The 16,218-nt window shown below is 33.3% G+C and overlaps 1 protein-coding gene across 8 annotated transcripts in view; it reads left to right on the plus strand.

Annotated features, from left to right (window-relative positions):
* The window catches only part of LOC108904739 (protein lingerer), a 46,996-nt gene that overhangs the window by 25,747 nt on the left and 5,031 nt on the right, over nucleotides 1-16,218 (plus strand). For 6 of the 8 annotated variants that reach the window (XM_018707400.2, XM_018707404.2, XM_018707402.2 and 3 more), the window contains exons 8-14: nucleotides 960-1,194; nucleotides 1,259-1,480; nucleotides 3,861-4,015; nucleotides 6,466-6,744; nucleotides 8,431-8,679; nucleotides 10,645-10,827; nucleotides 13,956-13,985. In XM_018707400.2, coding sequence (XP_018562916.1) covers nucleotides 960-1,194; nucleotides 1,259-1,480; nucleotides 3,861-4,015; nucleotides 6,466-6,744; nucleotides 8,431-8,679; nucleotides 10,645-10,827; nucleotides 13,956-13,985 — 1,353 coding nt within the window. The remainder of the gene's footprint in view (nucleotides 1-959; nucleotides 1,195-1,258; nucleotides 1,481-3,860; nucleotides 4,016-6,465; nucleotides 6,745-8,430; nucleotides 8,680-10,644; nucleotides 10,828-13,955; nucleotides 13,986-16,218) is intronic. The other 2 variants (XM_018707405.2, XM_018707406.2) reach the window with 2 other exon arrangements.

The following is a 16,218-nucleotide window of genomic DNA, read 5'->3' on the forward strand; positions in this document are numbered from 1 at the left end:
AGCGTTATACACGTAAAATTAATCCTTTTTCCGTTATTTGACGTTGAATACATCGATTTGAGTATTCCCCCAAAACAAGTCCCCTTCCACTAACCATATTTCGCTTTGTATAGGACGTACAACACTTTTCAAAAGACTATTTTCTTTGTTTATAAGCTACATTTTTGTTCATTACAATTTTTTTAATAAAATGGGTAGTTTTTGAGTTATTTGCGAAAAATACTTTGAAAAAGTGTTTTTTTCACTCAAAATTTCAAGTTTTCAATCGTGAATAACTAAAATATTGATTTCTCGAAAAAATTCTTCGAATATTTTTTGAATTTTTGCTCAAAATTTGATTCTCTATTGATTTCCAGCATTATTTTTGAAAAAAAAATTTTCACCCCTGAGAAGGGGTGTCAACCCCAAACAGGGTGGAAGCGTCAATCGGCGCTATGTCACTGATGTTCATTGACCTTTTCTCTAACTATCTGCAAAATTTCAAGTCGATTGGTTCAGTTTCAAAGAATTCGGAGGTGAAAAGCTTCAATGACTACTATAATGAATTTTGCTAATATTCCCAAAAGAGGGTAACTGCATTGAAATTTATTACAAATATGTTTTGAGAGAAACTGACTGGTCTAGTTTGATTAATGTTTGAACAAATTGTAAAGGATATGCTTCAAACCAAGAATGTTTTATTACGATTTTAAGGTTAGGATTTTCTCGCATGCCTACTTTTCAATTTTTACACAGAACATGCTCTTCCTACTCCAAGTGGTACCTACTAGGATTCATTATTCTTATTTTTTTAAACATCCTGTAATAAAATTGACAATAGCAATCACGCTCTTCCTACTTCTAGTGGTACCTACTAGGATTCATTATTCTTATTTTTTTAAACATCCCGTATAAATGTGACAGTAGCAATGAAAGTCTGAAGAAAATAATTTAACGCATACTTTTATTTTTCTTATCAGACAACTGCAAGCTCGTACGTGTCCAACCAGTCTAGTAGCTATGTAAATAATCAGTCGGGCAATTACAACCCGCCCAGCGGTAACAGCTACCAGAATGCGTACTCCTCCAACAGTTCGTATCAGTCCAACTCGAACTCCGGGGGATTCCCCTCAATAAGCCAGGCCAACGCGTACCCCTCTAACAATCAGTCCTATCCCCAGAATACTAGTCAGTCGGTATACGGTGCTAATTCAGGTGAGTCCTGTCAGTATAACGTTAAATTTAACGAGTACGACAGTATCGCTTCTTATGTCGCTAGGATTGAACAATAGCTCAAACTATGGAAACACCTCTACGAGTCAATACAACAGCTACAGCTCGGGGAACAGTCACAAGTTAGTCAAGGACAATGCTTACGACAACAGCTCGAGTACGGCGAGCAGCAGTCAGACCACGACGACCAGCAACGTTACGTCTTCGGCTGCGCTGTCGCTCGCCCAGACCACGGTCAGCGGCAGCAAGACCACGACATTAGGTAAGGGTAAGTTAGGTTTTGATGCTGTATCATACTTTGCTTCCATTAAAGCGCTTTTAAAACTGCACTTTTGTGAATTTGACATCCTTGGAGTTATTCCGAAAGCATTTAAGGGTTTATTTTGTGACTTTTTAACTTATAACGATTTCTATTAATGCGCAATATGAATTCATATTTGATGTCCAACAATATTAGTTTCAGGTTTGCCCCAAGGTTCTTGTTTGGGACTACTGTTGATTAATAATTTTTTAAATGATTACACAGCCACACAAAAAAAAGTGTACTTTTGTCTGTATGAATGTTATCAGTAGTATTTTTGCCTCCTGATCACGAATCTGGTCTCAGGATTGAGCTATCACATCACAGGAATTTCCTAACCTCAAAAACAGGTTAAAAACAGCAAAAATTCACGAAAAAGTGCTAGGAAATATACAAAAAAAAAAAGTTTTTCTATATTCAAATGTTCATTTATATGGTTAAGACCCCGCCGACCGTGAATCCACGGTCAAAATTGATGGTTCTTTTTCTAACCTCAAAAAAAAACGGCAATTAAGGTCAAATATCACGAATTTTCAAAAAATAACAGATTCATGCCAAATTTGGTACACGGGGGTTTTCGGGGTTGCTGATCACGGATCCGAGGTCAATTTTGCAAAATTCAAGACGGCGAATCCAAGGTGGCCGAGCAAATTTTAAATAAATAACACATTTGCGTCAAATTTGGTATATGGGGGTTTTCGGGGTTGTTGATTACGAATTAGAGGTCAGAATTGCGAAATTCATTTTGTAATATTTTTGTTTACTTTATAACCTAAGTACCCAATCATGTTTTAACCTTCTTAAAGTACAGGGTGATTCACTATATTTTGACCCTCCCCCTTTAACTTTTTTGTTTTAAGAGTTATAGAAAAATGTGTAATACAAATGTTGCACGATTTTTTATGAAGTTTTCGAGAATGATAGTAGAAAAACAAATGAAGTCCAAACAAAATGGCCGCGGATGTTAACTTTGTTAGGTTAAATGGAACACCCTATATATTTTTACATATTTGGATAGAACGTTCCCTGTAGAGCATAGCCATATAGGGTTTGTAGAGCTCTAACAATAAGCGAGATAACAGGAGTAGTATGGGTGGACTTGCTTTTGTCCAATTACTGAGCGGTCACCCATCAAAACCGTCCGACTATAAAGCTGACCATTCCCACACGAAAAGTGTTCAAAACGTCCGATTACTGGAAATGTCGGACTATTGAACGTCTGATTAGCGAGCGCCTACTGTAGTGGGAAAAAACATAATCATCATCATTTTTTCAACATCCTCAAGATTCTGTTATTTGATTTTTAGTTTGTCTTAAATTAAAATTCATAAGGACATTTTCTAGATAAAAGGGTAATATTGTGTATTATCGGCATTTACCTGAGGATGTCAATATGAATCGACGAAACATCCAATCGAGAAAAACAACACGAAATAAAAACCGTAATACTATACCATCAAATTGGTAAATTACCACAGAAAACAAAGATATAAAAGTATTCTATTATCAGCTTTGAAGTATCTTACCCGCTTTCCAGTTTATTCATTACTTTATTTATTTTTTTTTGTTTTCTGCTCCCTTAATATTTCAATTTTATAATTTTATTTTTTAATACTTGTTCTCTTTATTGTTTGCCATCTCTCTTTGGTTGATTGCAATATTAAGCAGAAATCGAGCCCTAGCTAATAGGTGAATAAATGATGGATAAAGGACCCCGCAACTATCCTTATGGATAGTCGAATGGTACGAAACTTTGACGAATGATAGTATGTGTCGATCAAAACAGTCCATGGGACCTAGGTCTGAAAAACTACTATTCTGAAGTTATCGAATTCACGTGCTCGATGACCATCAAGTCCAATGATTTACGGACGAGTAAAAGCAAATATTTCTTTATAAAGTGACCAAGCTAACTATTTCTTGATATATTTTTGTGTGCGAATCCGTGGTCAAAATAGCTGTATCATCCTTCAGTCTTCAGAAAATCGGTGAAGCACCTACTGCAGAACAGAGATAGCGACACGTACTGCTTGAGCAACATCTTATGTTTTTACGTATGCTGATAAACCATACAGCCAGCTTGTCACTTTATAAAGAAATATTTGCTTTTACTCGCCTGTAAATCATTAAACTTGATGGTCATCGAACACGTGGATTCGATAACTTCGGAAGGCTGTAGCTTCAGAGCAGTAGTTCTTCAGACCTAGGTCCCATGGACTGTTTTGATCGACACATCGAGAACTATCATTCGGCAAAGTGTCGTACCATTCGACCGGGATCGATTTTCCATAAGGATAGTTGCGGGACAGTTATCTGTAAAAGTGTATAAACCATAACTTTCTTTTAGCGGCTAAGAATTCAAGTAGTGTGGTTTCTAACATACCGCCGGGTGTCGCTCCGGTTATGAGTACGCCGTACATTATGGGGCAAGTGCCGTATTTCCAGCAACCGGTTTACTCTTATGAAGAGATGCAGTTGTTGCAGCAGAGACTTCCCCACATGGTGAGTACTCGATGTTCTGTTATCTGTATTTATAGATCATGATAATATTTACAACTTTTTCCATTTTTCCGTTTGGTTTTTTTTTTTTTTACCTTAACATTTGAAGGAAAAGAATAATCTGAAAAATTAAACATTTAAAATTAAACTGTGTATCTAACGTGCAAAAAATTGAACAATCTTGAGTTCCTATTAACACCCTCCCATCAATGCATGACGGCATAACTTAGTAAAAAATATTTAATAATTTTTTGTAGATAAAAATATCAGATCTGTTAGTGTTAGATTTAGAAGCACAATTTAGTCAAATTCAGCATTACCGCAAGCTACTGGTATATTTGCACCTCACAGAAGTATACAGGGTGTCTCAGTTTTAATCTATGAGACTTCGGGAGTAGAGAGTACAACCAAAAATAATGATAGGGTGTTAATAGTTAAAAAAAAATTAATTTACTGTAAATATCTTCTGAAATAAATGGAGGTATTTGAATTAAATTTAGTGTACGTTATATTGGGTCAAGTTTCCATAAAATACTGGAGGTCGTTTTCGGTGTGCAGCAAAAAAATGAAACTCTCAACGGTAAAAATAAAAGTATTTTTATTGGAAACAAGTTAGTGAAAAAGAATAAGTATTGTCAGGGCGAGCGTTCGCTGGAGAGTTGTCTTGGTGTGGAGTTGCTCGCAGGTATAAGTATCTGGTCCTTGGCGCCAATCTGCCGTGGTCCTCTTCCGGGAACCCTGGTGCATCTCGCTTTGTCCTTGCAACTATTAGACCGGTCCGGGCGGCGTCAGGCTGTCGCTTATGACGTAATTCTTAAAATGAGACTTGTGGACTTGTGTACCCACAGTATTGTAATATCAAGATTTGTGCAACCAGTGGTGGCAATATGGGAAACTCATTCAACTATTTTATAAAAAAAAAGATATTACGGTCTAAAAAAAACATGCGAATGGGAACAAAAAATTCCTCTTACATTTTGTCAATATCCATCTCTGTTTTACTGCAAATTGGAATATTTCATCTAGTTTCGACTGATTTAAATAAAAAATAACGTAACATCTTTTGAATCAATATTATTATTATTTGACTATTACAAGAACTTCAACAGAATCATTAATTTCCAAGTAAAAGTCAACTTAATTTCACATAAACGTTAAAAATTGTTCATAATTCTTGTAATGATCAAATAATAATGTTAATTCAAAAGAGACTAGTTTTTTTTATTTAAATTAGTTGAAACTAGACGAAATATTTCTAATAGAGATTTAAAGAATCCATTAGAACACAGTATCAGGCTAATTTAAAAGGAATAAGAAAAATCCAATTTGCCATAAAACAAAGACGGATATCAACAAAATGTAAGAGGCATTTTTTATTCCCATTGACATGATTTTTCAGAAAATACAATCGATTATTATTTTGCACAGGACCGTATTATCCTTTTTTATAAAATAGTCGAATGAGTTTCCCATATCTCCGTCATTGGATGCGCAAAAGTCTTGATATTACAATATTTCATGGAAACTTGACCCAATATAACGTACACCAGATTTAGCTCAATTACTTATATTATTTCAGAAGATATTTACAGTAAATAATTTTTTTTTTACACCCTGTACCTCGAAAACGGTTGAGATTTGGAAATTTTATATGACAAAGTATAATTATTTTTTGTTGTACTATCTACTCCCGAAGTCTCATAGATTAAAACTGAGACACCCTGTATATTATAATTTTATCAAATACTGCATAAATCTTAGTGTTGTCCATTATTAGCATTAAATTTTTAAAAAATAATAAATTTGCATTAATTAATAATACATTAGAGGAGGTATAAGTAATGTCTTATTTTTTGTAAATATATTTGTTAATTTTCATTTTACCATATCGGCTTGGGTTGCTTCTATAAAAAAGTGGGTTTTGCATTCATATCACTTTATAGCTTAAGCTTATTATTTAAGAAAAATGCAGCACAGAACTTTATAAAATAATAATTGATGTTGAATAATTTAATAATTTTATTTGTGCTCCATTTTTATTGCTAATGAAATTTTAGCAACGAAATATATGTCTTATCTATTTTCATTGTTCATTGTTAATAAATTTCAGTGCTACTTTATATTTCGTTGCAATTTTTTAAAGATGGTGTCTTCCAATGGATGTGCTAATAGAAATAATTTGTGATTAATCCATTCGAGAACACCTGTTCCACTGAAGCAAATGCATATAACATCTTTTCACTCTCATAACATCAAAATGACTCACCCTGATCATTGTGACGTTTTGTTGTTAACCGTCCTATGTCTCACTGGCTTTGTTAACACCTTAACCCCGAATTTCTCGTACACCCAAGTCCAGACAGTTAGCCTAACGACACGCCGCCACAGTCTTTTGGTTGCTTATCGGGTACAGTCGTTTTGATAACGAGTGACAAGTGCGTTTGTGTATTCAGACGACTCCCTACTATGACATGAGTTATCAGACTCCAACGACGCTGGCCGCGGTGCGGGACGCCACCCTGGGCAATGTTGGTTACTCGATCTCAGATGGAAGGTACACGAGGGGCGACAACAACGCCTCGCCGGTCCCGTCCACGCTCTCCCAACAGACCAGCACGCTCACCCAAGGACACCAGGCCCAGCCCATACTGGCGGGGACGGCGCCACCGTACTTCTTTGCCACGGCGTTTAATACAATAGCGCCGAATTACCAATTCGGGACTATGTACACAGTGAGTAGTGGAATAGATTATTATGGTAGTGAAATTAATTGTTTACAATTTTGCAAGTCGGAGAAATTTAACAAAATATGATTTTTCTCCAGTTTTTTTTCTTTAAAAAGTAATTTATTGATTAAAAATTTTAAGTTAGGTTTTTGATCTTTGACACGGTATTTAAGATTTTTCAAACAAAATTGTTTACTTCAGATTAATAATTGTTTTAAACATTAGTTAAGTATATTAATTATGATATAAAAATTTAGGGGAGCGATTTTATTCATAAAAAATAATCTTAAACTTTTCCTACGACTTTCTTTCGAAATCTTCAAACAATATTTATTAAAGTTATGTATTTGAAAAATAGTAATGAAAGTACCCAAAGATTCACGTCATCCGAATAATCATATTTATTAAAAATAATTTAGGTACCCAAAAGCAAAATTCAGTAATTTTTTAACACAAGTGCAAAACAAAGTATAACATGCTTAAAATGTCCACCACCATTTTCGATACACATACGGCACCTTCAAATCCAATTTTCACGCATTTGCTGGAAAACACCTCAAGAAAAGGAAATAGTGGTACACAAAAAACACTTCGACACGGTCGAATCCAGATACCAACTGAATTATGTATTGGTGGTTGCTGGACACCTTAGTACCTCGTGTTAATAAACCGCCGTGCCGTTGTCACATTGCCGGATATGAATTTTATTGAATTTTAAAATTATTGCAACGCTAATTATTTTTCAGAATTAAGCATAAAGAAGTTAAAAAAAGTGATAAACATTGTGTTTTATGGTATTCTATGCACACAGTTATGTCAATATTCTTTAATTAATTGAACTTTTGTATATCAAGTTGGATATTTGATAATTTTTTTCTCGGAAATGGTTGAGTTTAGGACCTATGTCATATAAGGTTTGTTTTGTTTATTTTAATGTATTCTAGGCAGTCAAACTACTAAAACCCTATATACACACAATCAACACAGTCAGTAGCGCCTTAGCATAAATAATTCTGTTGCTATAGACGTCGACAGAAAATTGATAGCAATTTTACATGATACCTCTTGCAGAGGATATCACGACAAAAATTTTAAGAAAAATGTATGGGATAGAGTGTAGGTTAAACTAATGGTTGTACTTTTGACGATGTCTAATAAAATATCGATTATATGCCCCTGGTCACTTAAAAAACCAGTATAAAATAGTCGTCTGACTGTCTGTTGTGTTTGCCTTCAGTGAGGCATATCATTTTTTTTTCTGAAAATTACCATTTTTCTGGAATCTATTTAAATCTTTTACATTGTTAACAATAAGTATTTAGATTTTTTTTACATTGTTAACAATAAATACCTACACAAAATTTAAAAAAAAATTGCTGAACTGAAATGTCAATTAAAAAAAATAATAACTGAATTTATGTATTTACCCACAGCTTCTTGATAGCCCGCTATCTGAAATAAATTTTCAGATCAATAACATTTCAATATTAAACATGATGACACGATGACGAGACTGAGGAATAAGTTGCAAGCAAAACGAGTCGTTTTCGGCAAGTCTTTTGTCGTTCTTGACGAGTTTTCGTTACAGCTTCTCTTTCCGCAGATGACTTTGGCAGCCTGATTTACCCCGAACTTTTCCTCGAATTTACGGCGCGCTTAGGAGGGCTCTCATCCTATTTTTGTTGTTCCCAGCAACTACCAGCGGCCACCAATGCACACGGGTCGAGTAACAGCAACCAGTACCCGAAACCTGGGACGTACGGGTCAGGATACGGCAGTTACGACGCTCTGAACCAGTCGCAGGATTACACCAAGGGAGGTTATGTTGGTAACACGCAAGGCCAGAAGGGTAGCGGGGCTAATGCGTCTTCGACCGGGTCAGCGGGCAACGATCTATCTGCCATGTACGGGAAGTCTCACACAGCTTTGGGAAAGGTCAATGTAAGTAAATTTCTTGTATGACGTTTTTCTATTTCTAGTGGATTTGTCTTGGAAATTTGCTAATTTATTTTCCAGTAAAAAATTCTTGAAATAATTCTTTTTTTTATACACTAATACAAAAAATTAAAGGGTCAAAAGAATTTCCAAAATTTTTCCATGATTTTTGACACACTGTATTTAGATGAAAAATGGTCATATTGGGAATTAAAGCTCTAACATTCTAGAGTTTAGATTTTTCGGTCGAAATTTTTTAGGAGCTACGGTTATCAAGCAATTCTGAAATAGCGTGACAAAAAAATTTTTTTCCCGAGTCCACAGACTTGGAAAAAATTTTCCAGCTAACCCATTGCATGGACCAGATAGCTTGTTTATTCAGCTTCAATATCCTTTTTTTTAAATTTCGATGCAACCATTTTTCAGAGAATTAAAGGGCAGTTTCGAAAACTAGAATAAATTTTCTATAAAATGCTGCCGCAACTTTTTGGAAAAAAAAATTTTTTTTCATGTTACAAGAATTTAAAAAAAAAACAGGATAAAAGGTAATTTATGGTTTTTTTAGAAAATTGACGGCTAAATTAGAAATATTCACGAAATGATTAATATTAAGTATGACTTTTACAGTTCGACAATATACCCAGAAGAACCCTGTGAAGTTTCATCTCTATCTAGCGAACAGTTTCTTTGTTTCAGTCAAACTTTTGAAAAAAATTAAAAGGTCATGTTTTTTGAGCTTATACACTTCATAATCATGATTAAAATGGGATTTTTTTTTTGTTTTCTCACATTTTACCGCAAATAAGGTTTAAATTGATGGAAAAAAAAATGAAATTTTTTTCAGAGAAGAAGAAGGGTAATTTTGAAAAAAAACTATTTTTAAGTGATTACAGACTGTACAAAAATTAATTGGAAATTTGTCTGAAAAAACGGTATGAATTGAGGTCGAAATCTGGTTTCGGTCAACTTTAATTTTAATTTAATTAACAGAAGCATAGGACGAAAAAGCCGAATCGTGATGGAAACAATTGGATTTTGTTTTCTTCAATGTCCGGAAGGTTTTTCGAAAAAACAAAATAAAATTTCAAAAAATTTTTCAAAAATTTATTTTCATCAATTTAAACGTTATTTGCGGTAAAAATGTGAGAAAACCTGAAAACATTTTTTGTTTCCATTTTAATCAAGATTATGAAGTGTTTAAGCTCAAAAATCGTCGCCCTTTAATTTTTTTCAAAAGTGACTGTTTGAAACAAAGATACGGTTCGCTAGATCGAGATGACCCTTCACGGGGTTCTTCTGGGTATATCGAACTGTAAAAGTCATGTTTAATATTAGTCATTTCGTGACAATTTTCCAAAAAACCATAAATTACCTTTTTTTTTCCTGGTTTGTAAAAAAAAAAAATTGTTTTCCGAAAAGTTGCGGCAGCATGTTATAGGAAATTTATTCTAGTTTTCAAAACTGTCGATAGTGAAGAACAACTAAATGTTTGGAAGCATTGGATACGACCAGTAACAGAGGCTACTGCGGAACGTGTCGGAGAACCTTTATTGTCTGAGGAGCGGTTCCATCTGCCTAGGGGTTCTGATAACAGTTCCACCCCTACAAAGTCTAGCCCGAGAACAACAATGGCAGGTTAAAGATTTCTAGCGAAGGCTAAGGAAGTTCAATGTAACTCTGTAACTGGCCCTGACCAAGTACATAGGCCACTGTATAATTAAAAAAATATTATGTCTTGCTCTTTATATTTTACTTTACCTGAAGATTTCTATGATGAACGATGACGAGACTGAGGGTTGCGACTTTGCTCTAAACATTGTCTTTATCTTTGAGTCTTTCATGGTTTTTGATAAGTTCTGAGCATGTCCATCACCCGGAGCTGATTTTGGCAATCTGAATACATTCCTTATCGTTCTGAAAGTCCACGAACACGTAAATAGCAAGTTAAGGACCCGTTCAATTTCGTTTCAGTCGTACGAAAAACAAGGTTTCCATTCGGGCACTCCGCCGCCTTTCACCGGAGCCCTCCATGGAAGCCAAAATGCTGGGCTGGCTCCTAGCGGTACGGGCTTCGCCCCTCCGGTTTACATCCCTACGATGGCCCCCCATCAGCAGCACCATTCGACTCACTTGATGCAACAGCCTCTCCATCAGGTGAGTGTTGACTGTAGATTATGAAAAGAGTTGTTTAATGGATTGCGTTTATTATACAGAGTACGGCATTTATAGTGAATAAAGGTTAGACTACAGTTTACCCAGAATATCTCTTATTAAAAAGTCGTATCTTGTCTTATCAAGAAAATTAAGCTTGAGTGCACAAATAGTCGTTCATATAGTCCTGAACGAAAAGGTAGTAATTGAAACCGTGAATATTCGGCTTTGCGGACGATATTGACGCATGACTGGATTTGCCCCACGATTTTTTTGTCATTTTTCATCGCCAGTTACGATACGATGAAAAAAACCTTTCCTTTTCTGCCATTGAAGTAGTTGTTCACACATACAAAGACGCCGGTCGACACCTCTCGGCTTCAACTCGTATTGCACCCAATGTCCTTGATTTTTAATCATTCTTAATGCTTTCAAATGTTTCGAAACTGTTGTGTGATTAACTCCTAATGATTCAACAATTTCATGAAGTGATGCCTCCAATTCCTCATCTTCAAACTGTTTCGGTGCGTCGCAACATTCTTTATCTTCAAAATCATTATTTTTGAAGTGTCTAAACCAATCTTTGCATGCTGTTTGCGACAGTTCATGGTCACCGTAAGTCTCAACAAAAATTCTGTGTTCTTCAATAGCAGATTTCTTTTAAATATAGGAGTTCAGTAAAATTTCTCGCAAATACTCTGTTTGGCACAAAATTCGATATTTTTGTTTAACACTATCAAAAAGTGTTTACACTTCGGCAAAATAACACACACTTTCAAGCTTGCTGATAGTACTTCTTCATAGATGTGTTACCATCTTAAACTACACGTTTCAGTTCTGGTAATGCCAACTGTTGGAAAACAGCCAAATCTTATTCAACTGCTCGTTAAGTTTTGGCACCAAACACAAGCAATGTATTAACAAAACAATCACAAGTTTTATAAGACCCCATGAACTCGATTAAAGTTTGTGTTTTTGCAATGCTATGTGATGCTGCCCGAACACTTGTAGTCTGTCATGCTTTATTTACATAATTTTCGCAGGTACGAGAAGCTGATGCTCTTTTGCGCAGATTATTCCTAGATTTATGTGTGCGATAGCACATAATAGGCAATTATTTTATAATTTCTTGTTTCAAAATGTTATTTCTCATAATTGTACCATAAAATTACACGGTTTTGCTTTATTTATCATCAGGAATGTGGGTGTTTTTGTTTTATTCACTATAAACGCCATGCTCTGTATATAGAGAAAAAAGTTTAAAAATAATATAGCTGTTGAGAGTACAATAATTGTCATATTTAAGTTTTAATCGAAATTCATTTCAATTTTATTTATTCCATTCATTGTTTATAATAAATTAAGGGGATATATATAATTGACGGAGGAGAATGAGTCAATTTTGAGGAATTTTTTAAACTAAGAAATATTCATTCTACATTCATCGGACTGTAGGTGTTATTTAATAGGATATTCAAGTATAAAAAAAATGTTTTGAATTCATTCATCGTCAAAATGGCAGAGCTGTGGTAGAGTCACAGCAAGGTTGCAGCGCGACTTCCAAAATGGTATACAGCCTAGCTACCTGTGAAATTCGATCTGCAACAAAATATAAAAATTTTCTTATTTAAAACGTGTAGTTTCTATGTGATGTTGACAAAAATGGAAAAAATGCAATTTTGAAAAAATGGCACGCATTTAATGAGAAAAATAGAATTTTCATGCGAAATTTCTGCAGACTACAAAAAAAATATTTTTTTTCAAAATTTTCCAAAATCAGTTTCTGTCATATAGAAGGTAATAATTTTATCAACATTTCTACCAAGAGTTCAATAATTTTTGCGTAATCGTGTACACTAGTTTCGAGAAAAACGGTAAATCCCCCTTCCTATTCTATCCTTTGCAAACGGAGTCGTTCGACAAACGAGCATCGCTGTGGACGAAGATTAAAAGGGCAACTATAAACTGTAAACAAACTTGCGGGCGGCTATTTACTGAAACTCGTCCGAAAACGCTTCTATCTGCGACATGCGCTCCGAACCCAAGCGGACATGCACAGGAGTTTTTCGAATTTCGCTTTCAAACTTTCAAAATGTATTCTTCACGTACAGTTCTACTGTTTATGAATATTTAAAAGAAAATCGATTTTCTGATTGTTGTAATTTCTATATGTCCCCTTAACATATTTGTGAAACATTTTCAAGTTCAAGATATTTTATTATTTTAGATTGTGAAATGATTTAGTTGAGTAATTTTTAATATAAATTTTACTCTCAGGTCAAGTGAATGTGATCGGATTTGATATGATAAATTTGAGCTCTAATTATTTTAATAAAGCAAAAGTAAAATTAATGTTACACTTTTGTATTAAATATGTAAATATTCTATATAAAAGTGTTTTATGTTAAAAAAGTATATACCAGTAGTGTTCAATTTAAAAACTTTTCAAAATGTTTTTTATTTTTTTTTAATAAAATTTTATTTGTCTGAACTCTTTAACCTTAAATATAACATTTGTCAATATTGTTAAACTAACACGTTGAACACCACTGGTTTAAAAAATGACTGTCACCATTATTCCTTTTTTTTGTTATTATTTTCCCATACCACTGTGGCACTAATCTGGTGACAGTGTTTGTGGTTGAATTTTTTACTAATTCCCATTCCGCCTTTTAGTTATAATTATGTTAAAACGCTTGTGTTACATGCAATACTTTTCATTGTTAACATGCGATTTATAATTATTTTTCCAAAAGTTAATGTTGATTTAGTTGATTATTATTTTTATTGCATGTTTCAATTACTAGTGTGGGAGAGAAGGAAATAAAGATTTTGTTTTAATTCTTATAAAAAAAAATTGATTTCTAAAGTGTTAGAAGTCATCAAAAATTTTCCTTTAATTCCCTTGCTCCCACTTTTTTTTTTTTTACAGTAGCGGCATTAGTGCATGCTGTTAGGTTCTCTTTCTTTGGCATGTCTCTGGCCTATTCCGTTAACTTTTTTGTTTTTTGTTTTTTTTTATTCGTCAATTACAAACTAATTCTCGACCGCTGTCACCGGTCGTCGCCTAGTTTACTCTGCCATCAGCATGTGTGAACTCTTTGGTTATTTAGGTTTTGTTTTGCTTGTAGATGGATGTCAGGCACCAAGGCCGACGCGTGGTAAGTCATCCCAAGACACGCCATGCTTTTATTAATGTTAACAGTCACCGGTGCTATGTTTTTAACTCGAGGGAACCCTATCAATATTTATTTAAAACAATTTGTTAGTATCATTCAGACAGGCGGCATCTCTGAAATTGAGTTGTAACAGAAACAGAATTGTAGAGAAGTGAATCAGGCTTCGATAAATTTATTTCAAGGAATCGAATTTGCCATTCTAACATTTTTAAAATGGCCGAGATATAGCGCAACTTTCATAAATCATGAAATTTCTGGCTTGTTGAAAAGTGGATCTGCTGAAACTGAGTATAAACCGAATTTGAGTTAACTCTCTAATTCTTAAACAGCACTAGGAATTTGAGATCTTGTTCATCTGAAAAATCGGTATGTTTTATTTCAAAATTGCATTTAACTATAGCAAGCTTGTTTGACAATGACTTTTCTTCTAGTGTGAAATGTTTAAATAAATATCGTAGGGTTTCCAATATCACTGCAAATGTATTATACACACAACTAAATCTCATCTGCATGTCCATTTTGTAGTGTTCTAACAGCATGTTTGATGTTTTGATCTTCAAGTTCATAAATAAATATGAAAAAAAATAAATATAAAATATAAATTTATAAGCCATAAATAGATAAAATATAATTATTTTTATGACTGTTAAAAGATATTTTTATGAAGATAATTCATTGAAAAATTATGAATTATTTTCTTTAGGCAACATTAAAATCTGTTTTACAGGGGTCGAAAAATGCTTAGCTTATGTAGGCTAAATTTGTTTTCCTCATTTAAGTATGACTAATGAAATTTAAACCATTTGTACGAGAAAATTGTAAAAATCGGAGAAAAAAAAGCGAAAATTTTGATGTAAAAATTCCAATTTTTAAAGTTCTAGTTATCGTATGATTTTATCAGAATGAAAAGTGAATTACCTGTGTAAATTTTCATTTATTCATATTTAGCAATACTCAAAAAAGAAACATTCACAATAATTTCAACTAGAGCACCCTCTATCTCTAAAACCAAGCATCTCCGTTTCGGATGTTTATAGAACTTTTTATTTTTTTATTTTCTAGTTCCTGGCAAATTTTGGCTTATTTATTTCAGGGCGCCCTGTATATCGTAAAAAATCACTAAAATTGCCGGATAAATTAGAACTACCTGTATCTTGCCTACAATCTTTTGATCAAATTAATGGATTAAAAATTGGTTACTGCAAAACAGGTTTTAATTAGAGATTTAACAATTCCGAAAAAAAAAATTTAATTGGGAAAAATGGGAAAATTGAAAAAAAATAAAATTCAATATTTACAAAAATAGTTAAAATATTATTGGATCAAAATTTATACAGGGGTGTACCATTAGTGTGAGAAAGTAAAATAACTCCCTTGTTACTCATAATACAGAAAAAAAGTTATACAGAATCAAGAAACCTAACTACAAAATTAATTTGATACATACAGGGTGATGAGTATATTTTTACACATGGATTTCCAAGAAAATTATATATATGGCAATATAAACAGTTTGTCACTTTAGTGCGGGGTTGCTAAGTTATGTAGAAAATTCTTCAAATTTTGGAAAAAATGACCTCGAAGAAGTTGTATTAACTTTCAGCTACTAACACTTGGAACAAAATAATTAGACAGAGTTATAGGCAAATGTTAGACAAAAGCTCCTATATTAGCTAATATCGATATTTTATACACGGTATTTTTTATAATACGATCTTTTTTAGAAAGTTTAAATTTGATTTTCTAAAATTTTTCAAATGGAACATCCTTTATTTTATTGTTTTATTTTATTCACATATCGGTCCACTTCAACTTTTATTAAGAATGATCTATATCTAAAATTGTTAGTTTTTAAGATATAGCAACATTTCTGAAGAAACTTATTTTATTATTTTATAGAATACCACAAATAAATATTAACTAATAAAATGAACTCAAAATGGAATGATATATTATGAACTGACAAGTTTACACGATGTGACAGTTTTTTCCAAAGCCATTTCGTGTGACCGAAAATAATAAAAATTAGGTTTTTTCACAAATGTTGCTATATGTTAAAAACTAACTACTTTAGGTGTAGAACATACTTAATAAAAGTTGAAGTGGACTGATATGTGAATAAAATAGAACAATAAAATACAGGGTGTTCCATTTGAAAAATTTTAGAAAATCAAGTTTGAACTTTCTTAAAATGATCGTATTATAAAAAATGCCC

This window comes from Anoplophora glabripennis, unplaced genomic scaffold, assembly GCF_000390285.2.
Source record: "Anoplophora glabripennis isolate ALB-LARVAE unplaced genomic scaffold, Agla_2.0 scaffold195, whole genome shotgun sequence".
Lineage (NCBI taxonomy): Eukaryota > Metazoa > Arthropoda > Insecta > Coleoptera > Cerambycidae > Anoplophora > Anoplophora glabripennis.